Below are 27,278 nucleotides of genomic sequence, written 5' to 3'. Positions count from 1 at the left end.
ATTTTCCGATCCTTTCTATCTTGTGTCTAGCGGTGCACAAAAAATTGTTTAAATTGGTAAATTAATTGAACGGACTGAACTATTCGATTTGGTTCAATTTTTTCACGTTTCGATTCAATTTCACTGATATCATAGTTCGATTTAGTTTCAATATATATAAATCTTGTGAAGATCAATTTGATTCCAAAATACTTTAAAATAGTATCTTCAATCCGTAAGCGCTACTTGTGCCGTAACTTTCTAAGAGACAATTAAACAACTCATGTTTCCTTAACTTTCTCAGAGACAATTATAAGCAAAATCTCAACTTTGAACAAAGCTTCAACGAGTTCCCTTCTTTTTTCAAATCTTTGCTGCTACTTTAATGTATCTTACACATTTTATTTCAATGCTCTTGCTAAGCTCAGATTTGAGATTTCTATGACTCTATATTAACATTTCGCAATAGGATTTTCTTGTTTATCTAGCTTCTAAGCCTTCTATAGGTTTGTTTATTATTCATTAATAACCTTTGATGGTCTCATATTTAAAAAAAAAAGGAAAGTACTGAAAAAAACACTCCGCGTTACATATTCACCTCCTATTTTCACCTCCAATTTTAAAAAGTGTGCTAATAACCTCCTTATTCTTTTAATATAATGTGAAAATGCACCTCATCTGATATAAAATAATGTTGTATGTCTTTTTTGTTAGTTTACTCCTTCGAAAATGTCCAAGGAAGTGTGTACGTTAATAATATCATAATATAGTGATGTTATGCGCACATTTAACCTACTTAACAAAATAATAATACTAAAAAAATAATAAAAGAGGAATTGGGTTCAAGCTTTCCCTAGCCCCTTCTCTTAATAAAAAAACTTTTCTCGCCCCAACGAACTCGTGAGACAGCCTGAAGCCCAAGCATGAAGAAATACATCCTGACTCTAGGGGTTGGCCTACAAAAGAATTGGACCATGGACATAACTCCATGGACCCACATTAAAAATAAATCCAAGTTTTATATGGTCAAAGACTCACTACGTAGCAAAAGAAAAATATGGACAAAGTTCCTCTCTAGTATTTGCTCAAACTTGAGAAATTACAATCAAAAACTGAACAAAATTATAATTACTATTTTCACTACAAGAGAATTCGAACAAACAGCTTCTGAAAAAAATAATCTGAAACCGTAATAAAAACCCGCGAAATTATTCTCCCTTCTTTTCCAACGCGTGGCAAAGAAACCAACTGTTTTCTTGCACATCACAAGAACACACCATGCACACAAGAAGAAAAACAACAGCACACCTTGCAATTTACCACACCCTCACACACATCTCACAACCAGTACTCCTTAGCTAGAACGCATTCTTGTTAGTCAAAACATATCAGATGTGTTCTTCTCTGTGTGTTCAGCTGTACAAAACGAAAAAAAAAACAAGATTATATTTTCTAAGATATATCATATATATAATCAAAATAACCAAGCTGTATATGGCTAAATCTTTAAGATTACTAACTAAATCACTAGAGCAAAATGTCCAAAGACTCACTTGTTGGAGATTAACTCCACCACAGAAGGAACCACAGATGCAATGATCATCAATGGATCTCCGAAAAGAACGCCAACTACACTCTTGAGTAATATCTCCACTATCTTTCTGATAGTCTTGAAACCCAATTTCCCTTGATTCTTCTTCGAATTAGGTAAGAGTTGCAGATCTATCTTCTCTTTCTTCCATGCCTCATGCACCATTTCAGTCACACAGTACACATGAATCTGATACTCCTTACAATCAGAAATGTAAGACCAACCTCGAATGTCGGTTTTGTGGCGCCGAGGCTCTTTCTTCTTGCACCACATGCATTTTGATACCACTTCATTACGAAGCTTGAAAATCGCGCCATCGATGCACAGTTTACTCTTGAGGTTGCTACAACAAGGGTGCAAATACAATTCCTTGGCTTTGTTGTGGTAGAGAGAGCCACATATGTTACTCCCACACGCAATGCAGCGTGTTGTTGAACATTTGCTAGGAAGTTGATCAAGGAATTCGAGGGTGTGTCCTTTGAGGAATTCGTGGGAAATTTCCAATTTCGGATTCCTGCATTCCTTATGGAGCTCATAGTCACAGTGCTTACATCTGTATCTTGGTCCTAAACCTTCCTGCTTGCATCCATTGCAAGTGAACCGTTTTTCATAGCTTTTCAACTCGAGCTCGTGCTTGTGGCTAGTTTGATTTTTCGTACCAGTAGTCATGCGGAGAGCGTCATGATCAACAATCTCTTTCCTGAAGTAATTTCATCATATGATTTTCAGGTGTGAATGAATTTTAGAGGGAAAAGAAATTGTGTATATATTAACTAGCTAAGATAATATACATGACTAGCTTCTATAGAGGATGCCAAATGCAAATTCAGTGAACATTATGGTAAAATTTTGTAGACATGCAAGTGTTTAATTTATTCAATATAAAAATAAAAAAAATAAAAAAAACTTACAGTTTAGACCGTTGATTATTTTGGAAGAATTGCTGGTGTTCTGCCATGGAAGGTCGGGGGCCGCTGTAATGAATTAAAATCAATATAATACAAATTATGCATTTAATTTTCCCTATAAATAAAGGACAGCCACACGAAAAAGCATAAATTTTGTAGACATGTGTATACTTATGATTTGTTCAATTTATTCAAGATAAAAAAAAAAAAAAATTTAAAAATTCTTTCGGTCTAGACCATTGATTATATTGGGAGAATTGTTGGTGTTCTACTATGGTACGTCGATGGTCAGTGTCATGACCTGATCAAAAAAGAACAACTATCAAATGACAAGAAAATAAATAACTAAATCCAAATATCTTATGGTTTTGTATAAATTTGTTGAGTATAAATAAAAATTTTCTCCTTTAGTTTGAAAGAGATTGCGTGTTGAGAGATCAGATAGAGATTGCCAGACTTATATAAAATATAGAAAGAAGATATTTTCTTTAGATTTATAGGTTTATCAAGCGATATATACATTTGTAGATGGCTTACTTAACCACCATGCACTATCATTTTGTGGCATAAATTATGTTTTTGGCGGTAACTCTCTGATTTATCAAAAAAAATGGTACACCTTATTCTCTATTCTCTAACAAGGAGGTAAAATGACTTTATTGCCCTTTTAAGGTTCTAAATCTACACATATCATTGATGAATAAATAAAAGAAGTCATCATATATATATATATATATATATATATACCTGATGAGCCCTTTGGCTCCAATATATGCCAGAGAATCAACACTACTATTACGAATATACACCAAACAGGCACCATAGCTGCATATGTGAAAAGGATATGAAAATCAATTCTGCTGGAAAAACAACAATCTTTAACCAAATAATAATAATAAGTATGTTCAGATGTTTCACTAAGAGATTGTCGACTTGAATTGAACTCTTCATCAAAAATGTTTGGTTTAGTTCGCAATCTCACATAGAGGAAACTTGGAGAGGAAAAACTTATGAAGTGCATGTCACAAAGCAACTGTACCATGTATTTATAGATTGCCAAGTGATGGTATATACTTCGCAATTAACAAGCAATATTTAAAAGAGATTTGAAGATTAGTCACCATCTTAGTTGTTAAGAAACTTCAAATTAAGAGTTTTTGGACCATTTTTCAAATTTTAAAAAAGTGTAGAGAAGTGGTCTCATTCCTTTTGCTTAAGCGCTTTTCTTGGGTGTAGTTTGGGCCTCTTTAGGCCTTGTTAGTTCTTGATTTTGGGCTTTGGCCTGTCATACTTGTTCCCTCTAATGATATTCATGGGGTATTGTCCTTTCTATTTTTGTAGAGTTTTTTTTATTCTTCTTTACATGCTCTGAAAGATCTCTAAGGACGAAGCTTCAACAACTTCCCTTCACTTTCCAAATCATTGTTTCTTATTTTAATTAAACATCTCACACATCTTATTTCAATGTAATTCCTTAGCTCAAATTTGAGATTTCTACAAGTTTGTTAAATCTAATTCAGTTGAATTTTGAAGATAGTGCTGCTACTGTCATTTTGATATTTCGATTGCAACTTCAACTATCTTTATTAAAAAGCGATTACAAACCTTTAAACCTAAATTCAATAGTATGTGTGATTTCTCTGTTTATGTTTTCAAATTATTATTATTTATCTTATAATTAATTACAATTGAATATACTGAAATAGTAGATTCAATATATGAAAATAGTACGTCATCCAAAAAACATATAAATGATGAAGCATGACAATTAACCGCAGATGGAATAAAGCAAAAAGTACAATAATAATACATACAAATCAGAAGGCTGCACGTAATAGACTACATTACCAAAACACAAATCATTATTTTAAGAAACCAATCCAAGATGTAAAAATGTTGGAGAAGTAGTCCACCCCAATTGGAACCACACCTGAGAGGAGTTTTTTTTTTTTTTTTCGAAAGTTGACACCTGATAAGAGTTCCACCGCAATTGGAACCAGACCTGCAGTAATCCCCGATGGATCGACCGCCGCCCCGATAAGCATACCAACTATCTTCACTGTTTCCTTAAAAAAATTTGGGTCACCATCCCTGTTGGAACGTCGGGCATCTAGGAGTGATAGATCCATCTTCTCTAGTGTCATGGAATACCCTTTCTTCCATGCCTCGTGCATCATTTCAGGCACACAGTATACGTGAAAGCGATACTTCTTACAAGCAGAAATGTAAGACCAGCCTGAAACGCGGGTTTTCTGGCCTTTCTTGATACACCACATGCACTTTGATGACGCCTTGGGACAAAGTCTGAATATCACTTCGTTATTAGTGAATTCAGGTTTGAGTTTGGTACAACAAGGGTGAAAGTTACATCCCTTCACTTCGTCGCTGTAGACATAGCCACATATGTCTCTCCCACAGGCAATGCAACATCTTGGTTGCTTCTGTTTTTCGTAGAATTTGAGAGTACTGGATTCTTTGAGAAATTCATGGGAAATTTTGAGTTCTGAAGACTTGGTATGGCATTCCTCATGTAACTCATAGTCAGAATTTGTACATCTGTATCTTGGTCCATAACCTTCCTCCTTGCATCCATCGCAGGTGAACCTTTTTTTATATTCTTTCAAATCATAGTCATGCTCCTTGGATGAGTGGCTAGTTTCAGTATATTGTCCTTCCCTGAAATCATGAGAACAAAAAGTTAGAGAACGAGGAGTGGCGGTGGAGGGAGTGTGGCAGCGGCGTTGGAAAACTAACTAGCAACTTATTAAAGTTTCAAACAAATGAAATCCTTGAAAACTATTTTAAGGTGAGGAATGAGGAAACCTTTGAAGCCAAAACAGGATTTACAATCCCATATTTCAAATCATATGTAAGAGGGGCTTTGACTACGTAAATTTTATGATTGTATTATATCATCAGCTATATTATACTATTTTGGGACGGAAGGAGTATTACATTATAGACCATTTGATATAGTCTAATTCCCCAAACTCTTCTAGTAGCTAGAAAAGACAGAAGTGAAAGAAATACACATGAACATATATATATATATAGTCCAACAATAATTTATATATATGTATAAATGTTTAAATGAACTGACGTCGGAGGGAGAGTATGGAGAGTAAATGCAAATGGAAAGAAGAGAGCAAAAATAAGTTTGATTGAAACAAAGAAATGCAAAATCTTATTTTTAAGAAGATGGGGTAAAACATTTATATTGGAAGCTACTTTCAAAATTAATAAAAAAATATCAATTACGTGCATCACAATATAGAAAGAAAATGACTAGAGGTAAAATGCAAAGAGCCAAATTATTCACTTTTAAAACTGTAGGACTGACTTTCTCACTTTTATACTACAAGAGATATTGTGCTCACTTGGTGAAATTTCAGGGTTATTTTTTGCACTTTTATTTTTAGGATAAATTACACTCAGACCTCCTGAGGTTGAGTTATTTTTTAGCTAGATCAAGAATTTGGTTTTAATTTTTACTTACACTTCAATTTACTTTATGGATCATTTTATATTTAATTTTTTAATACAAAATATATATAATCTTAAATAACAAACAAAAAAAATCCTATATATATTCAAGACCGACACTGTCACCAGAGCCCATTCCCATGCCAATTTTTTATTCAATCGCATCCCTAAGTCAGTGTCATAGCAAGACCTTTTTCTTTTTCTTTCCTAATGACAAGACTAGGCAGTACTCATTGATTGGATCGACATCACCCCCGCTTGGCGATGGCGCCAGTGGCAACGATCATCGAATCAGAGATCACCACCATGGAATCAGTGAATAGTTTGAACGGGTGGGTTAAGAAGTCAACCCGATTCACTGTTTCGATGAACATCTGGGTTTCTGATCGGCGGACTGGTCTCGGCAACGCTCCATGAGCTCGTAGCCAAGGATGCCTTTGGAGAAGCCGGGAAAGTTCTCCACGTCGATGGTGGTGGTGATCTGGCCTCCGGGGGGCGATGCCGTTAGCCAAAAGCCCTCGAAGATAAAATTTGATGGGTTTATTTTCAAATTTAAACTTCATTATAGATAGGATCTCAAACCCTAAATCTCAAACACCCCTCTCCTCCTCATGCCCAAAAACCTTCAATCCAGTGTGTGATTTGTGCAAATGCGTGAGTGTGTATATAATACACATATTTGTAGAGAGAGAGAGAGAAATAATTAAAGGCTACATTTAATTTTCAGAATTAAAGGATTGGTTTAATTTTCATATATATATATATATATATATATATATATATATGCCATTAACAATTTTAAGATCTAGCTGGCTGAATCATTGAGGATGAATCTGCATTGTGTGATGGTGGTGTTGGTGAGAATATCTTAGACGAGGGAACTTGTTGAAAGGCGGAGCGTGAATTTGACAGAAAAAAGAGAGATTAACCAGAAGAGTAGGATTCTCATGATGAAGGAGATGAGGTTAGAGAGAAAGAGTGTGTGAGAGTCGGGAGATGAGAGGTTAGAGCGAATACTCTGTGTGTGGAATGGGTTTAGCTACTGTTGTGGGTCTGAGACATTATGGAGAATAGGAGATGAGGTTAGAGAGAAAGAGTGTGTGAGAGTCGGGAGATGAGAGGTTAGAGCGAATACTCTCTGTGTGGAATGGGTTTAGCTACTGTTGTGGGTCTGAGACATTATGGAGAATATGTGTGTATATCTAGATATATATCTATAAAGCTTACTGTGCGGGATTGATGTGTGAATTGGGGATGATGATGGTAGGAGGAGGAGGAGGAGGAGGTGGAGGAGGAAGAAGAAGAGGAGGAGGAGGAATATGTTGAGGGTATTTTGGTCACAAAAATAGTCTAACTGGTGGTCAAAGACTAGATAGTTATTTAACAATTCAAAAGTATTACGAACTTATAAAAAATTGAGATTTGAGAATATGATTGAAATATTAAATCACTAATTTAAATATAAATAAAATTTAAAATTAAAATATTAATCTAATCGATAAATAATCTAACCTCATATAGTCTAAGTTTAATTTACCTTTATTTTTTTAATACAAATGCAAAGTTTGTTAAAGAATACTCTATCTGTCTCAAGATTCTTGGTCATATTTCTATCTTTGAATGCCGAAAAATTCCTAATCCTCAATGTAAAAAAATAATTTACTTCCCAAAATATCCTTAACATTTTGAAACATACCCTAATTGTGTTACTTTAAATGGGTAGCCGAAAAATAGCCTTTAAAAATAGCCTTTAATGCCGAAAAATAGCTTCAAAGGAGACAAAACAATAAATGGTTATCTCCTTTAAAAATCAAGCCCCAAAGATTCCCAAAAATTATGGTATACGTGGGGAATATTAAAAGTGTATTGAATTTCTATTTTCTATACATATTTTTATTCTTTTTTAATATATATTTATATTTATTTCAAAGGTTGCAACTCTTGATTTTCCTATATCGTAAATAATAATAATAATAATAATAATAATAATAATAATAATCTATATTTTTTACCTTATTCAATATTCATCATTCATAATCAACATCATACTTTTGGCCCATACTTAAATTTAACTCCTGAGAATGAAATGATTATAAGATTTCAGTTTTTAATTCCTACTATTATGAAATCTTAAGAATCTTTCATAACATACAACTTAAATTTAACTCCTAAAAATGAAATGATTATAAGATCAAGAGTTGATTTCAGTTTTTAATTCCTACTATTGTGAAATCTTAAGTATCATGAAATCTTAAGCATCTTTCATAATATATAGCTCTGGCATGCCATGAATATCCTAATACCAAAATAATAATAAATAAATAAAAACTCAAAAAAGATTGTACTAACAGAATTATCTATATTCTAAAGTATAATTCTATTAAAAAGTTATTTTTGGTCTTTTATTTCTATTACTTTTTTCTTTTTCAATTTTTTTTTTACCCAAATTTTGAGTACAATGATTAAATGAGTAAGGATTACCTTTCCCGGCATAAATCACTCCCAATACTGGAATTGGAATTGGAATTGCAAATTAGGTGGTACCACCATGCACAAATTAAATAGAGAACTGCTGCAGTCACTGTTGTAGAGTGCAAAATTAGCATGTTACCCATAATCACTAATACTCCAGCTAATGTTATCATCCAGGGATTAAACCTAACAAATAAATCAAACAAAACTATAATTAAATCAAGCACAAATCTATTATCGAAATTAGTGTTTCATGATTTAAAATAAAATCTCATTTTTTTGTATTTGAGTAGATTGATTAAAAGAGTAAGGATTACCTTTCCGAGCATAAATCACTCTCAATACTAGAATTGGAATTGCAAATGAAGCGGTACCAAGATACACAAATTAAAAACAGAACTACTGCAGTCACTTCTGCAGAGTGCAAAATTAGCCTGTTACCCATAATCACTAATACTCCAGCTAATGTTGTTATCCAGGGATTAAACCTAACAAATAAATCAAACAAAACTATAATTAAATCAAGCACAAATTTATTATCTAAAATTAGTGTTTCATTATTTAAAATAAAATCTCACTTTTCTTTATTTGAGTAGAATGATTAAAGGAGTAAGCTAGGATTACCTTTCCGGGCATAAATCACTCCCAATATTGGAATTGGAATTGCCAATGAAGTGGTACCATGATGCACAAATTAAAAACAGAACTACTGCAGTCACTGCTGCAGAGTGTAAAATTAGTCTGTTACCCATAATCACTAATACACCGGCTAATGTTATTATCCAGGGATTAAACCTAACAAATAAATCAAACAAAACTAATTAAATCAAGCACAAATCTATTATATGAAATTAGTGTTTCATGATTTAAAATAAAATCTCACTTTTCTATATTTGAGTAGTATGATTAAAGGGAGTAAGGATTACCTTTCTGGGCATAAATCACTCCCAATACTGGAATTGGAATTGCAAATGAAGTGGTACCACGATGCACAAATTAAAAACAGAACCACAGCAGTCACTTCTGTAGAGTGCAAAGTTAGCCTGTTACCCATAATCACTAATATTCCAGCTAATGTTATTATCCAGGGATTAAACCTAACAAATAAATCAAACGAAACTAAAATTAAATCAAGCACAAATCTATTATCTGAAATTAGTGTTTCATGATTTAAAATAAAATCTCACTTTTCTGTATTTGAATAGAATGATTAAAGGAGTAGGGATTACCTTTTCGGGCATAAATCACTCCCAATATCGGAATTGGAATTGGAATTGCAATTGGAGTGGTACCACGATACACAAATTAAAAACAGAACTACTGCAGGCAATTTTGCAGAGTGCAAAATTAGCCTGTTACCCATAATCACTAATACTCCAGCTAATGTTAATATCCAGGGATTAAACCTAAGAAATAAATCAAACAAAACTATAATTAAATCAAGCACAAATTTATTATTTGAAATTAGTGTTTCATGATTTAAAATAAAATCTCACCTTTACGTATTTGAATAGAATGATTAAAGGAGTAGGGATTACCTTTCCGGGCATAAATCACTCCCAGTACTGGAATTGGAATTGCAAATGAAGTGGTACCACGATGCACAAATTAAAAATAGAACTACTGTAGTCACTTCCGCAGAGTGCAAAATTAGGCTGTTGCCCATAATCACTAATACTCCAGCTAATGTTATTTTCCAGGGATTAAACCTAACAAATAAATTAAACAAAACTATAATTAAATCAGGCACAAATCTATTATCTGTAATTAGTGTTTCATGATTTAAAAAATAAAGAATAAAAATTCTTACTGTTCTGACCACGGCTGGAGTTGGGCTACCGTTTGTTGGTGTTGAGGAACTGATGATGATTCTTTAACTGCTTCTGCTGGTACTATAAGTTTTGCTGTCTTGCCCTTCTTTTCCATTGAAATGGTGGGAGTAAAATCCTGAGCAGAGAAGGCCAACACAGACTTTTCCATTGAAATGGTGGGAGTAAAATCCTGAGCAGAGAAGGCCAACACAGATTAAAGGTTTCCAATTTTTAATTTTCTATTTTTGGCTAGGTAAATACAATATATTTACACACACAAATGTATGCTTGAACCAGAAAAACTTAAATGCTTTTGGTGTACATAGTCATAACAAGGTACCACGCACTAATTTAACATAAACACATAACTAAGAATGCATCTATTTTAATGGATTCTATGACAATAAGTCAGTTTTTAATCGATTTAAGTTTTTCCCCTACCGGACTCCGAACCAACTCCTCACCTCTATGAGACTATGAGGAAGAAGAGGTTATATCAACTGATAAACGAAATTAATTAGACAGCAAAAGAAATGATGCTATATGGATCAGAGTAAACATACAGAGTGTTACCTTTGTTTTTTTTGCGTCTCTGTTTTTTTTTTTTTTCTTGTTGGGCAAGAACTCCCCAAATCTTTGATACCGCCTCTTTCAAAACCAGAAAGGATGATTAATTTGATTAGAGACTTGGAATAATACTAATGAATTATTGCAAGAATTTGGCAAAACCATAGCGCAGTTGCGAGTATTTTATATAGTATATTGACGACCCAAGTTCGCAAGTCGAAGCTTCAAGGATATTTTTTTATCACAATCAGAGTTTCACTTTGGCCAATTATTTTTCCGCGTTCATTTTCAACTTCCGCTAAGGAGGTCACTGAGAGGAACATACATAGATATTATGGACCTATTTTTACATGTTGTAAGGATGATTAATATATATATATATATATATATTTTTTTTAACCCGGAATATCCGGGATGGTATGAACCCTTAGGATCCCTTAACAACTCGATTAATTCCCAAGGACCAGGAAGGGCGTCTTCCCACCCGAGCCGAGTAAGTCACTTTAGGGCAGTAGAGGGTGGCCACAAAAAACACCCAGCGGGACTCGAACCCCAGACTTTTGAGATTACAAGCTCCAAAATCTAGCAAGTAAACCGCTGGACCATATCCAAAGTGGATTATTTTTATATTAAACACACTTCAAAAAAAGAAATATTGTTTCTGCTTCGAGTCAATGTAAAAACACAAAAGCAAATATGGTTATGGTTCCCAAAGAGGCACTAAAAGACAATTACTTTCATGTTTTCATTTTTTCCCGAAATTCAAGCAATTGTATTAATTAGGTGATATGTACAAAAATTTATATTGAGGGGCAACAAAGTATTTTCATTGTAATAACATCACTTTGCAACAATTAATTGGATAGTTTGGGGGATTTTAGGACAATTTTTTTATATAAGGAAGTTTTATGCCAAAATAAAAATTGAAGGGAATTTTACACAATTTTCCCTTCACCGAAAATACAATTTGCTCTTTACCAAATACTCTTCCTAATAATATTGAACACTCTTCAAAGTAGAAATATTGATTTGGGTTTAAAAAATAAAAAATAAACAAAGAAGAGGATGTTGAAGTGAGTTGAACTTGGACTACCAAGTAGCTCAAAGGAGTGCCTTAACCAATTGGGCTGCCCAGTTGAACCCTAACCATGAGCTTAACTACTATATATTTTCTTATACTCAATTATCTTCAATTCTTTTGAATAGTGACAAAGCGGAGATTTTGAATATTCAAAATTAATTAATCATAAACAACTTTGAATCCATAAAATTAAAAGATATTTTCAAATAAATCTAATATATTATTGATAAGGAAAAGAAAATCTAAAATAATAAATAAACTAACAATATCAGGAAACCTTAGAATACCTACTATTAAACTTGGAAATTGAACTGGTTGCATGACCTGCATAAAACATGACTCAGCCAAAAACTAACTGGTTGAACTTTGAAATTTAACCAGTTGAGTTTTCCTAAATGTGCAAAAAATCAAAATTTGGTAACTTTTTAGTTTAAAACCTATTTTTACATGTTGTAAGGACTCTCTAATATATAAATATCATCGATCTCTAACACTAATTGAGATAGTGATTGTTTCAATTGAAAAATCAAAATTTTCACCTTTTACATGAACATTGAAACTTTTTGAAAGATTTTTCAAAGCAATCTGATTGTATATTTTTTAGAGCACACACTTAAACACGAGAGTGATGTTCTTCTATTGATCAATACGGAATCTTTGGAGTCTACATCAGATTATAGATTGATCATAACATCGTATCTTCTACAAATCTTCACAAAATTCAAAATTGAAGGAAGAGGAAATTTTGATGACACTACAAATGGATCAAGGCATTTGTGGAGTGCACATTGTTCAACTAGTTATCTTTCTACAGGAATCAAAAGAGCAAGCATAAAGTGATCAAATTTTGTTGAACAGAGGAGTTGCGAAGCCAAACGCATTTACCGATTAGTTTTTAGTAGAATGAAAGGGTATGAGTTTGAGTTAGAATTCATTGTATTTTGCCTCGACAACAATAGATTGTTTTACTTGAGACAATAGAGTTTTCGAGATTTTTCTGAGACTATTAGTTGATTTCCATGAATCAGGTTTTCTCACTCAAAAATTTGATGTCGTCTCTCAAACTCAAATTTACTTGTTTTTTTATATTGTTATTATTTTTGTAGTTTTGGATGTTTAATTGATAATATTGTGGATAATTAATTAATCATAAAAATTGGACAACTCCATTTATTCACCCCTTATAAGTCATTACTGTATTAATTTACAATTTAATCAACAAACAGCTTCGGTAACGGGCTACTCACACAAATATGGATTTTTCACGTCAAAAGACAAATAAGAAAAAGGAGGAAGAACATACTGTTTTTTCAATCTTAATTTACTAATTTCTCTTACTGCATATATCAACTTTACTTTTGTGTGCAAAAATAAAGTTGATCTAATTAAAGTACCAATCGCGACACAAATAGTACTTACTTTATCAGTGCAACTTTATCATTTGCCCGGGGAAAAAAAAGAAAAAAAAAAAGGTGAGCTTTGATTTATCATTATATTTTCTTTCTAGAAAATCGATCAACTCAGTGTCATATAGTGGTTGGATAATTTGGATTAGAATCAAAGAGGTAATAAAGTGGAGCTTCTTATGTGGGGCATAGATTCCACTATAATTGTCTCCTTTTGTTTTGTAGCATCAAAACTAGCAATAATTTCATTTATTTTAAAAATGAAATTATAAAAAAATCCTCTCACGAACAAATACTTAGTTCCAGCATCCTCCTCACATCAAGCTGACTATGAAGGTGAAGCTATGCTGAAGGTTGTTCATGGACTAACTACTGTCTACTGTAGTCATACGTGTGGTCTACTGGACCACCCAAAACTAGCTACACCAGCCGCAAACATTTTGCACGACAATTTCAGTTTTTATTTGATTTATCAGAGAAATATTATCTCTGTCTTATATTAATTATTTATTTTTAAAATTTTGATTCTTAATTTTTATGAGTCAAACTTATCGAAATAAACATTTAATATGTGATATATAAATATATAAAAGAAATATAAATAAAAATAATCTCAAATAACTTAAAAATAAGAAATAATAGTGAGTTAAATTTTTTAAAATCAATGACTTATATGAAATAAATCAAGGATTCGTTTTCACTGATATTACATTTCCCATACTTTAGACGATTTGACTCTTGAGTCCACGCGTGAGGATATACTGCCACTTAAGTGGGCCACACCAGACATATAGTGCAGAAAATGCCAGCAGTGATTGGTGGACAAAAAAGGTAAAGAAAGAAAGAAAAGGTGTGGTTCACCATCTAATAATTTTTCCAATAATTTATCCTCTTTAAGACTTAAGTCAAACCAAACACAACTTCATTGAATAGTCTGCCGTTTCACACACCTAGTGGCCAAATAATTAGAGAATGGAAATGTTCGGGAAGTCCACATCAACTATCAAACGAACCGGGGGAGGTGTTACATGTTCCCCCTAACAATTTAATCTTGTGAGTCAGATCATAAAACACACTAATGGAGAGAGTGTGTTACAAGCTTCCCTCTTAATAACTTAATCTTTTGAATCGTAAAGTATCAACTCATTACAAAAAGAATAATGATAGAAAATTCTAAAAGTAATTTTCGAAATTTCACTAAATCTGATATGGCGAAAGACATATAGAATTTATTACATGTCTTTTAAAATAGATAGGCTTCAACGTCCTCTCTCGCCTCATGTGATTTGGGTAGGTTTCGTCTTCAATCGCACAAATTGGATCAAACTCTAAGTTTTACTCGTTGCACACAATAACAATGATTTACAGTTTGGAAACTCATGCGAAAAAAAAAAAAAAAAAAAAAAGGAAAAGAAAAAGAAAAAGAAAAGCGGTGTGCCTATTGTCTAGTCCCAAAGTGTGTGTTCATCAGACGACGAGTTTCAATATTTTTTTCTTTTTTAAAAAAAGTAGGATAATATATCTATGTCTATACATTGTATATTCTATTGGCTAATTTTATACTTTTGTTTTCTGATCAGGGAAACAATTTTAGAAGATAATAGCACCTTCATTATATTACCTTCATTATATTAGTATTTTCCCCAATTTTCCTTTTATTTTCTGCACTTTATTTTTTCTTTTCGTTTTGAAATCATTGATGGGAAATAGTTTGGATTTAGATTGTAGGTAAAAGATGGGAGACCTATAAATAGAACCCATATCTTGAGGTTGAGGACAACTATGATTGGTGTAGGACTCACTCAAGACACGTGAGGTGAGAGGAGACTTTAAATTTTTCCTCTTTAGAAATATTTAATGAACTTGACGTGGTTTAACCACGTGAAATTCGGTGACAATTCGGGGATAACCATTCGGTTTCTCTATCACTACTCTTACAAAAATCTCACAAATTCTAAAATAGATATTATTAAATTACAAATTTGGTGGGAACTCAAATCCTAGCCTTTCATTTTAGAAGGTAAAAGAGATACTATTAAATTACAAATTTGGTAATTATATATGTTCATTCAACTTAACTACATTTGTATTGTGAAAATGTGTGGCATTGCATTATTGTAATACTTCCTCCGTCACAAAATGCTTGTCCACTTTGAAAAATGTGACTCACGAATTACAATTCTCAAAATGGACAAATATTATGGGACCAAGGAATTTTTATTCTGAGATATCTTTGTACCTAAAAAATAATTTAAAACCATTTATTGTGAAATTAATTCAAAATACTTAAAGGGATTTAAAACGAAACACCCAGGCTCCGTCTGTCTCGAAAAATATTTTCCTTTTTTAGGTAAAATATTTTCTTTTCTTTTTTGGTGTTTGGCAGAGGTCTAGGTCGAATCCATCGGGTGAGGCATGTAAAATTAATGAATAAATTATTTTTGTTACGTAAATATTTTAGACAACCAAACACCAAAAAATACAAAAAAAAATATCAAAAAATATTTTACTCTCAAACAAAATAGAGCCTTAATAACAAGACATAATTAGATAATGAAAATTTAAGGGCTAAGTGCAAAAAACACCCCCTTTATACTTCCTTGGTGCACAAAACCCCCCACTGTTTCTTTTGGTGCAAAAAAACCCCTACAATCCATTTTGACTAATTTTTTTTTACAAAAATTCCAAAACTGCCCCTACAAAATCATGACAGATTCGGAATTTGGGGGTGGGTATGGCCAGTGGCTTGTGATGACCGAATATGGCAGCGACGAGCAGCGACTCGAAGAGGACGCGTAGTGGCGCGTGTATGCGTGTTAGCTCTAAATGCTTTGGACAGCTGAGGATGGATCGGTGGTTCTACCGGAGAGCTATGTGGTGTGTCTGTCAACGGTGACAACAACTAATGAAGGGTCCGGGTCTAATATCAATCAAGCAACATATTATATGCATATGTGATTAAGGCTGCAACTTGGGTGGGCTAACCCAGCCCAACCCAGCCCCAATCCAGAAATTTTAAAATTGGGGCTTAAAATTCACAAATCGAGTTCATGTTCGGGTTGGGTTTTGTCAAAACCCAGACATATTCGGGTTAGGCTCAGGCTCAACCCGAACCCAACCTCTTCTTTTTCTGTCTCATCTCTCTTCTTTCTCTTTCTCTCTCTTCTTTTTCTTTTTCTTTCTCTTTCTCTTTCTCTCTCTACCGGTGTTCCTCTGCTGACGCCGCCGCCGACGTCCCTCACCTCAGCCACTGATCCACCACCGCCGCTGTCTCTCCTCCTTTGTCGTCGTCACTTCTAAAAATTAAAACAAAACCCATACATACAAGTTAGCTGTTGCAGAGAGAGGGGGGGAAGTTTGAGAGTTGAGAGACAATGGCTGAAACTTGTGAACAACGAACCCAAACTGGAATAGCAGGCGATGGAAACTAAAAGATATGGGTTTTGATTTTTTGAACAATCTGAAATGATATGTCGATATAGGTTTTGATATAGGTAATAGGTTTTGAACTTTTGATTCTTGCAGACAAATAGATAAACTGAAATATATGGGTTTTGAACTTTTAATTCTTGTTGATTTTGTAATTTGCTGAAAGAAAATTACAAAATTCTTGTTGAACTTTTAATTCTTGTTGAACTCTTGTTGAAAGAAAGAGGGGGCAATTTCAAAGTTGAGAACAAGAAGAGAGATGGAGGCATTGGGGTGGTTGAAATGATTTACCCTAAAAATATCTATATTTTTAATAATAATATAATCAAATATATATAATATACATATATATATATATATATATATATATATATATATATAAATTTTCGGGAAAAAAAATTATATATAAAAAAACTCAATCCGTCAACCCGCCCAAAAATATTCGGTCCGAGTTATAACCACAACTCAGGTTGTGTATAATTCGGACTAATCCAACCAACCCGATTCGAATTGAGATTGGGTTGGGGCGGGGCGGGTTGGCTAGCCCAACTTGCAGCCTATATGTGATGATCCACCAGCACAAAATTTTTACGCGTCTTTGACTATGGATTAATGCTAACGAGGCATGCTCTCTGGCCATGGGCATATTTGGGTTCCTTAAGCTTTCAACAGATAAAACTTTTCTCTCTCCTGCTTTGGTTGCTTACAGACTAAGAGGATTTCAGAGATCTCACCCGCCAAATTTAAGCAACAGTTTGGGAAATTTGGAAACAGAGGAGGAATAATTGAAAGTAACAATGGCTTGACATCTTTAAATTAGTCAATAGACTCAATACAAAGGGTAATCTCCGTTGTAATTAAAAGAGGCTTTTCTTTTTCTTATTCTTTGGTGAAACTCAAATACGAATGAAATTAAACCGAAAACATAAAAAGAATACACAATTTATTTGGTTAGTTTAAAATTAAGCCTACGTCTAAGAATTGTAAAAATTTCACCGTAATCATTAAAACTGGGTATAGAGGACGGCGACGTGACTGAACGTCGACGAAGGAGTGACCGGCAACGAACTAGGATCGGAACCGTAGCTACAGATGGTGGTTCGAAGCGGTGGTGATGGCGGTGCAGAGGGACTGACGGCGGTCAGCTAGAAGTGGCGGGTAAGGCAGAGGGTAATGGCCTTTGCTCTGAACGGCGGCCACGGATCTGTGATTAAGGTGGGACCGTGGGACTCACTGTGGTCGGCGAGGGAGGACGACGATCTGAACTGGGATTCGCAGGCGAAACAAAACAACAGAGGTGATGACAATGGAGCAGAGATCGATAAAGTGCCGGTGGCGGCTGCCGGTGGAGTGATTGGTGGTTGGTGGTCACTGTGGAAAGGGCAGTTTTGGAATTTTTGTAAAAAAATTAGTCAAAATGGATTGGAGGGGTTTTTAAAAGTGGGGGGTTTTGTGCACCAAAGGAAATAGTAGGGGTTTTTTCGCATCTTTTGAATACAAAGGGGTTGTTTTTTGCACTTAGTCCAAAATTTAATGAAATACAAACTATCTTGGATAGTTACGACTAAATCCAAAATAATGATGAAAAGTGTCACTTCTACGACGACAAAAATGACAACTTTAGAATAGTAATTTCGTATTTGACAGGGAGGACTACAATTGAGTCCAAATTACCGCTCATTAATAATTTTACTGGTAATGATCTTCTTGACTTGGTACCCACTGGTTGAATTCACCTCCATCCCGACCGTCCACCACCACCACCAACCACCAACCACTCAATCCCAACTTCACCTCCACGGCTCCACCCACATCGTCCACCACTAGCACCACCGCTGACCACACTCACTTTCTCTCAGCACCAATATATCAACTATCGTGGCGGAGAGGAAATGAATAGATAGAGAAAGTGGGTATCCTAGATTTATTGAAATGGATTATTTTAGACCAAAATAGTATATTTAATGTATTGATAATTAATTTTGTTTATTAGTTTTTTCACTCATATACCATTTGGATACGATCATATTGATAACATAGTAGGAATAAGTTATCATTTTTTCAAATTTCCCATTTTGATATCCTACATTTAAGATGTATTATGTTAATACAAATGTGCGAAAATTAGATAAACTTAAATCTAAAATGATCTACTCCTAACTTATTATTTCAAATTTCATTTGACATATACATATATATTTTTCAGACAAAAAAATAGATTCATTAATCAAGTATTCAAGATTCACCAAAACAGTCTCATTCATTTATGACATTAGAGTATCCTCCATTATTTTTTATTTATTTTTGGATAAGTTAAATTTTTATTGAATCTAAGATATCTAAACTCTAAAGTAACAAAACAGAGTATGAACCACACTACTAACCCAAGGAAAGCACACTACTAACCCAAGGAAAGCTCAACCCTAAAAGGCAAACATTACAACATCCGACAACAAAATAAGCCCGAGGATTAAGACATCTGTAAGGCCCATAACACTTGGCCCAAAAAGATATGAATCACAGACATATACCTTCATCACCCCCCGGCTTAGAAATTTACCACTGTAACGACCCAAACCATAAGGCTGAATTACTGGTGCTAGAACGCAAAAAATGGATCAACAATCTTCAGTTGGAATAAAATATGCTCAGATACTTAAAAATTCATATAAATTTCATTTCAAATTGAAATGGGGCAAACAAAAATTCTTAGAATTTTCTAAGTTTTTTGCATTTTTCAAATGAACATAGTTTGTGGAAAGGTCTATTTTCAGTTTATTTTAGATAAGTTGTTTTGCTTATAAAAACTGATTTTATCCGGAAACAATCAGCTCCCGAGAGTGGTACATTCACATTTCAATTTGTGTCTAATTTTCAAAGAATTTTAGTTTACCCTAAAATTAATATATAAATTTTTAAGTATCTGCTACGCAGATTTTCTTCTAACCTAAGAATGTTGAAACACCTTGCACCCAAGCCCTACTAAAAACACACACACACACTTCTCTCTCCCCAAACCGCATACGAAAGCCATCATCATCAAATGAAAATATTCATTGAGAAGTCATAATCATCACACTGATACCAATTGCAAATGAAATAAGTAGAAGAACTTCAAAATTATTGAACAATAATACATACAAAACAACATACCAATAGTAATAGATTACATTACCCAAAAATTGTATCTTTTTCAAACTAAGGAGGAATAAATATATAAATAAATAAAATAAAATTGGAACCATGCTGTATATGGGCCAAACATTTAAGATTACTAAGCAATTGAGTCACCAGAGCAATGGCCAAAGACTCATTAGTCTGTGATTAACTGTACCAACACAGATGCAATAATCTGTGATGGATCCCCAAAAAGAATACCAACTATAGTCTTGAGGAATATCTTCACTGTCTTCCATATAATATTCTTTAAACCTTTTCCATCGTTCTTACGTAAGAGTTTTAGATCCATCTTCTCTAGTGCAACAGAATCAACCTTATCAATAGCCCCTTTCTTCCATGCCTCATGCACCATTTCAGTCACACAGTGTACGTGAAAGCGATACTTCTTACAAGCAGAAAAGTAAGACCAGCCCGGAATGTTGGTTTTGTGGCCTTTCTTGTTGCACCACATGCACTTTGATAACACCTTGTCACGAAGCTCGAAAATCACACCATCGATGCATAGTTTACTTTCGAGGTTGCAACAACAAGGGTGCAAGCTCCATCGCTTTTCTTCGTCGTGGTAGAAAGAGCCACATATGTTCCTCCCACATGCAATGCAACATTTTGTTGACATTTTCCTAGGAAGTTGATCAAGGTATTTGAGAGTGGATCCTCTGAGGAATTCATGTGATATTTCGGGTGTGGGGAATTTGCATTTCTCATGGAGCTCATGGGCGCAGTGCTTGCATCTGTATCTAGGTCCGAAACCTTCCTCCTTGCATTCATCACAAGTGAACGGTTTGTTATAGTTTTTGATCAACTCAAAGTCGTGCTCATGGCTAGTTTGATTTTTCGTAGCAGTAGTCATGCCAAGGGCATCATAATCAACAATCCCTTTCCTGAAATTTTGGTTAGTCTATTAGTTCCATGAAATTTTGTAGACAAGTATTTATATATACAATAATTTGTTCAATTGATCGATCAAGATAAAATAAAAAACAAAAATTCTTACAGTTTGGACCGTTGATTATTTTTGGAGAATTGCTGGAGTTCTGCTATGGTACGTTGGTGGTCACTGTCAAGAACTCCTTTTGCGGATTTTGTTGGTACTATTTCCATGTTCTGCAGCTGGTTGTTCTCGCCGGAGGAGAATTGCTCCGACGTCAAAAGCTCCACATTCTTCCCAGCCTTTCCAAATGCGGCTATGAGTGTGTGTGGGTCTGTGGTACCTGAGATGGTCACCTTTCCTTCATTTGTATCTATTTCACTTGAATGCACTACTCCACGATCATTTTTCAGCACTTTCTTCACCTTTTTCTTACATCCATCGCATGTGCAGTACAATTTGAGATCAAAAGTCTTAGAGGAGGCCATCGAAATTGGTTGGACTAATTCCAGCTGATAGCAAAAGGGCAAACTGCAAACACAGATAAATAACTAAATCTGAGTTGAACAACAACAGAACAAATAAATAAATATATATCATATTTATTTGTATTAAACAAATCGGTAAATATAATTTTCTTGTATTAAATTGTTGACTACAATTAAATAATGTTTTCTTTAAAAAATATTTTTCTTTTGAAGAGAATTTATGCGTGTTGTGTGTTTTGTGAGAGAGAGCCAAACATTTTTATAAAATATAGAAATAAGCTATTTTCTTTAGACTTATTCGTTTTCTAGAGTGATTAGATCGACCAATATATATATATATATATATACACACACACATATTTATATATCAATTCATCGATCGGTGTATATGCATATAAACATATATTTGCACATCAGATGAACATATGCCTACAAAACATTATAAGGAACATAGTTTCAAATTTGTAAAAGGATACACATAGTCTAAGATGATGATGCTAAAGTGATCGTGCATGATAGAAGAGCTAGCTATATATGAGGAATATAATTACTCAATATTTGACAAGCTTAAGCAACTGAGCGAAGTGAACATATTTATCATGAAACTTCGTAAGAATTAATCAAAACTACAATCATTAATTCATTCCTTCGACAAACATATGACCAAAAGAACAGATCTCGAACTTACCCCTAAAAAAATAAAAATAAAAAATAAAAAAGAAAAAGAAAGAAAGAAAAGAGAAAGAGAGAGAGATCTTGAAACTTACTTGAATGAGGGCAGCTAGCCAGATTTAGAGTTTTTATGAAGTGTCACAAAGCAACTACGTACCATGTATTTATAGATATATGCAAATGAAGGCAAATTCAAAGAATATTAGTCTCCATCTTAGTTGTTAAGAAACTTCAAGGTAATGACCCATTCTTATTTGATTTTACTTCCACGAAAGTTGTTTGGAAATTTTAAATGTAAACAAGGCTTCAACGCAATCATTGTATCCTAACTGCTTTTGAAAAAGAAAAAAGTTACTCTCTTTTAATACAGTAGAATATATTCTCCTTTCAAACAAGAAACATGTATATTACTTTGAAGTGTTAACAATCTTTAATTGTATCCCAACTGCTTTTCTTTTTTTGTTGTAATGTTTTAGTACGTTTGGACTACAATGCTTGCATGATAAGCATGGCTCAATAATGTCTAATATATATATATATATATATATATATATATATATACTACGTATATCCGAAGAATGATATTTAATAGTTGTGTGTGGGTATATATATTAATTTGAAGTGTTAACAAATCATTGTATCCTTACTGCTTATCTTTTAAAGTGAATTTACAGACCAGTAGTGGATATAATATGATATTTTCATATATATATATATATACTAGTATAATATATAGTTTACAACCATACACTATCTTTAGAAAATAATTAACTAGATTCAGATAACCCCACCAAATGACTTTCTAGTACTGTCAGGGCGTTGCAACGCAACCTGATACTTATTACATGTTCATGAAGCATTATCCTAGAACTTTCTTGGCGCCCAAGAAAATAATTCAACAGTCAACTAGACTTAGACAAAACCGACCAAATGACATCTACCTGGATATAATATGATATTTTCATATATATATATATATATATATATATATATATATATCCAGGTAGATGTCATTTGGTCGGTTTTGTCTAAGTCTAGTTGACTGTTGAATTATTTTCTTGGGCGCCAAGAAAGTTCTAGGATAATGCTTCATGAACATGTAATAAGTATCAGGTTGCGTTGCAACGCCCTGACAGTACTAGAAAGTCATTTGGTGGGGTTATCTGAATCTAGTTAATTATTTTCTAAAGATAGTGTATGGTTGTAAACTATATATTATACTAGTATAAATTAATCTTTTGTGATTTGACGTTCGTTTAATTAAACCAAACTTCTGATGCTTTAGTCCCAAGTCAGGGAAAGGAAAGTGGACATGAATGGTTCAAACTTGAAAGCGACACAGAAAATTCTGTGACCACCTTCAACCAAACAATCTCAAGTTGTCAGTCATTCTGTCAATAATGTGATAATGACTTTGTGAATTCAAAATAACAGCTCAATGTGGGAAATTTTAAGGGGAAAATATTTAATTTTTATTTTTATTCTAGAATGAATGAAATTTCTTTAATATAAAATCTAGTAGGAAAGAATCATGATTCCTACGCGGTGCAAATCTTATGTCACGTTGTACAACATTTCGTTTATGAATCAGCGAGATAAAGTTGTTGCATAAACATAATTGATGTAATTTGTCGCATTGGCACAGGACGGACACAAAATGAAAATGACATACAAAAAGATCTGAATTCATCACACAATCTCTCTCATTGAGCGACTGAAGATGAAAAATTATTGGTGCATGATTGTGTGAATTTTAAATCATCGTTATAGTCTTTTTCGTCACATCTCTCGGAGAGTTATCTGTACCAGAGAGAAGTTTCATGGAATTCTTGATTCGGACACTCTCAAATCTGACCTTAGAGCCCCGCCATAGTAAAGGTTGTTCAAACATAAGTACGAGATAATCTATGTGGCTTGTTAATGGGACCAGAACACCTCCCGAAACTTTGGGCCATTAAAAGACTTTTAATACAAGTTTAGGACCTTTAAAATAAGACAATTAAACCACAATAGAAGCTTTGGACTATATATTTGGGCCATGAGGTTTGTAGTTTGGGTTAACTCGGGTTTACCTTTTTCTCGCATTTTGGCTGGTTAATTTGGGCCTTATTCTGGGCCTATTCCTTGTATAGTACTAGTAAAATTTAAGGTCTTATAATTATTCTTGAATCATCAACACAACACAGCTGGAGTAATTTTTCTTCCTCAAAGGCCTTACAAGACAAAGTTTGGAATTCAAGCCCCATAGTAAAATACTTGTGAGGGCATAGGTGTGTGAGTATGTATCTAACTAAAAAAATAAAAACCTTAATCATTTTGATTTATGCATACCATCATTTTCTTTCTTTCTTTCTCTCAATGTGTTAGGCTGAGTGTTTTACGCGAATTGTGTTTTTGTTTCTCACATTTTATGTATGTATGTATGAATTAGTTTTAGAATCAAGTGTTCTAATCTAATGGTACTTTCGAGTCTTTCCAAACAAGAGAGTTAAAGTCCCATAAAGATATATAGATAGAATGTTTCCTGACAATGTCTAAATAAAATATATTAAAAAATAATAATACTGAATGGCTCTAGCAGAGCCTAGATCGATTGGGGGTGAATGACGGTTGACAACGGTCAAATTTATTTATTTATTTATTTTTATTTTTATTTTTTTCTTAATGGCCTAATTTAGGTAATTTATTCGTAATAAAACAAATGCCAACTACAAATAGAATGAATCAGAGCCTCAAAATTGCAATACAACCTAAGCAGAAGAAAAATAAAATACAATTATAAGATAAAAGAAGAGCATAACCTTCCAATGATATCAACAACATGGAAAGATCCCCTTCAAATACCACTCGCGGTTCAAAGAACTTACCCTCACCCATTTGATATTTGCTGATGATGTTATGCTCTTTTGCCATAGAAGTGTTCCCTCTGTACAAACACTGCTTAGGGCCACTGAAATTTTCTCAAACCTGTCCGGGCTCCATGTCAACCAAGGTAAGAGTCAAATCTTCCTCTCTGGTGTGCCCCTGAAGTTGAATCTGCCATTCTCAACCTTGTTGGATTTGAACAAGGATGTTTACCCATAAGATACCTAGGGGTTCCTCTGATATCCACCATGTTGAAAGCTATGGATTGCAAAGCACTTACTGACAAGGTTACAGCAAGAATAAGACATTGGTACAGTAAGCTTCTTTCTTTTGCAGGAAGGGTTCAGCTCATAAAATCTATCCTTTTTAGCACTCAAACCTACTAACCAAATTCATCCTCCCCATGAGGATTATTAATGAACTCACAAGCATATTCAGAGCCTTCTTATGGTCTGGATCCGAGCTTAAGAAGCATGGTGCTAAGGTGAAATAGGCTTCTGTGTGCCTCTTAAAAAGGGCTGGTGGTTTAGGCATTCCTGAATTGCACTCATGGAATATGACTGCTATTTTAAAGCACCTTTGGAACATCATTACGTCTAAGGAAAACATCATATGGATCATGGATCAACACATACTTGCTGAAAGGGAGGAGTATTTGGGAGGTTAGTACTCCAAGCCAATATTCTTGGACATGGAGAAATTGCAGCTCCAGCTCAGACCTGCCATCAGACCACTTGTCAAGCTCGAAATTGGAAATAGTATGAACTCCAATTTTTGGTTTAACAGTTGGTTGCATCTTGGCCCTTTGCATCTTAGAATTCTTTGTCAACAAATTTCCTCTCCATCATTTGACAATATGACTAAGGTAAATGCTTTCATCACTGACTCTTCATGGTCATTCCTAACCACCATCACAAACATCATTCCCCAACTCTCCCTCCACAACGTGTTACCCCAGCCAAATTCTCTAATTCCTGACAAACTACACTAGATCCCATCACCAACAGGTAAATTTTCCATTGCCCATACCCTTAAATACCTTACCCAGCATATTCTTTCCATCCCTTGGACCCATCTAGTTTAGACTAAACCAGTGATCCCAAAACATTCATTTATCCTTTGGCTTGCCATCCAATCCAGATTGGCCACACTAGATCGGGACTGTACCTCCTACTTGAATTTACTAAACCTGTGCCCACTGTGCAATCTGGTACCAGAATTACATAACCACCTATTCTTTCAATGCTCTTTCCATTCATCCATCTGGACATTTTTGCAAGCACATTGTGGCTGTCACATTCTTCCCTCCTCGTGGAATAAATTGATAGCTTGGGTTGCCCACCATTAGAAGGGCAAAACATTGGACTCCAGGCCACACATTTCAAGGCTAGCACTCACGGCTCTAGTCTATAACATTTGGACAAAACGTAATCGAAGGGTATTCAAGAGGAAAAGGCTCTCTGCGAACTCCATCTTGAACAATTTGGAGGAATCAATTCGTCTTAAACGCATTGTTAATCCTCCACTGGACTCTCCAATTAATAGGCGAATTATAACTGATTGGAACATTTCTTGGTCCGTGCCTCATCCACTACCGCGACCTCCAGACTAGGATTGGAGACAGAAGCCCTATCTTCATGGATTGCTTCATCTGTTGCCTAAATAACTGCTCACCGGATTCTCGACTAATTGTCATGTTCCGGTTTGTATTTGTTGGCTTTCAACCTTGTAAACTATAGTATTTGTTGGCTTTCAACCTTGTAAACTATCTCCTTAGCTTGGGCCGTCTCATTTGGACTTGGTCTTTGTAATTGTCTATCTCAGGCTTCTTTTTATATAAATTTACTTTAACTTTCAAAAAAAAAAAAAAAAAAACATGGAAAGATTGAAAATGGCCAAAAATTTAACATTACTGACTAAATCACCAAAGCAATGGCCAAATTTGACTCAGTTTTTAGCCATTAACTCCAACAGCACATATGCAACAATGGCCGTTGGATCGCCAAAAAGAATACCAATTATGGACTTGAGGAAAATCTTCACTATCTTCCATATAATCACACCACTTTCAGGGTCATTTTTCTTCGGTTTATCTAAGCGTTTTAAATCAATCTTCTCTAATGCCACGCGATCAACGTTGTCCATAAGCCCCTCCTTCCAAGCCTCGTGCACCATTTCAGTCACACAGTGCACGTGAAATTGATACTTTCTACACGAAGAAATGTAAGACCAGCCCGGGATTTGGGCATTGTTCCCACCGATCTTTCTCTTGTTACACCACATGCATTTTGATGATCCCTTGTCGTGAAGGTTGAAAACCACAATGTCGCCGCTGTTACAAAATTTAGTTTTGAGGTTACTGCAACACGGGTGCAAGTTCCATCCCTTGGCTTTGTCGTGGTACACATAGCCACATATGTTCCTTCCGCATGCAATGCAACATTCGAAATGCTGATTGCTGGGCAGTTTATAAAAGAA

The 27,278-nt window shown here is 34.2% G+C and overlaps 2 protein-coding genes across 7 annotated transcripts; both read right to left on the bottom strand.

The window, feature by feature from the left end:
* Positions 1-1,037: 1,037 nt before the first annotated feature.
* Positions 1,038-22,178, bottom strand: LOC132270930 (uncharacterized). Of its 2 annotated transcripts, XM_059772153.1 has the most exons (5): positions 22,031-22,105; positions 20,902-21,306; positions 2,482-2,544; positions 1,533-2,270; positions 1,038-1,395 (listed from the first exon to the last, which is right to left on the bottom strand). In XM_059772153.1, the coding sequence occupies exons 2-5, from the start codon at positions 21,261-21,263 to the stop codon at positions 1,392-1,394; spliced, it is 1,167 nt and encodes a 388-aa protein (XP_059628136.1). In that variant the 5' UTR covers positions 21,264-21,306; positions 22,031-22,105; the 3' UTR covers positions 1,038-1,391. The 2 variants fall into 2 exon arrangements, with proteins under 2 accessions (XP_059628136.1, XP_059628137.1); XM_059772154.1 differs by lacking the exons at positions 1,038-1,395; positions 1,533-2,270; positions 2,482-2,544 and adding an exon at positions 19,897-20,788 and having other exon boundaries at positions 22,031-22,178.
* Positions 4,196-11,132, bottom strand: LOC132270929 (uncharacterized). Of its 5 annotated transcripts, none has more exons than XM_059772149.1 (9): positions 10,818-11,132; positions 10,253-10,434; positions 9,972-10,142; positions 9,663-9,839; positions 9,360-9,530; positions 9,058-9,228; positions 8,751-8,921; positions 8,443-8,619; positions 4,196-5,154 (listed from the first exon to the last, which is right to left on the bottom strand). In XM_059772149.1, the coding sequence occupies exons 2-9, from the start codon at positions 10,411-10,413 to the stop codon at positions 4,341-4,343; spliced, it is 2,013 nt and encodes a 670-aa protein (XP_059628132.1). In that variant the 5' UTR covers positions 10,414-10,434; positions 10,818-11,132; the 3' UTR covers positions 4,196-4,340. The 5 variants fall into 5 exon arrangements, with proteins under 5 accessions (XP_059628132.1, XP_059628131.1, XP_059628133.1 ...); XM_059772148.1 differs by having other exon boundaries at positions 10,244-10,434; positions 10,818-11,131; XM_059772150.1 differs by having other exon boundaries at positions 10,244-10,380; positions 10,818-11,131.
* Positions 22,179-27,278: the final 5,100 nt, after the last annotated feature.

The sequence above is a fragment of the Cornus florida genome, unplaced genomic scaffold (assembly GCF_030987335.1).
Source record: "Cornus florida cultivar Cherokee Brave unplaced genomic scaffold, ASM3098733v1 CherokeeBrave_3.0.0_Hap2_Chr08, whole genome shotgun sequence".
Classification (NCBI taxonomy): Eukaryota; Viridiplantae; Streptophyta; class Magnoliopsida; order Cornales; family Cornaceae; genus Cornus; species Cornus florida.
Note: the sequence above shows the minus strand (reverse complement) of the source record. Positions and strands in the feature narration are given on the sequence as shown.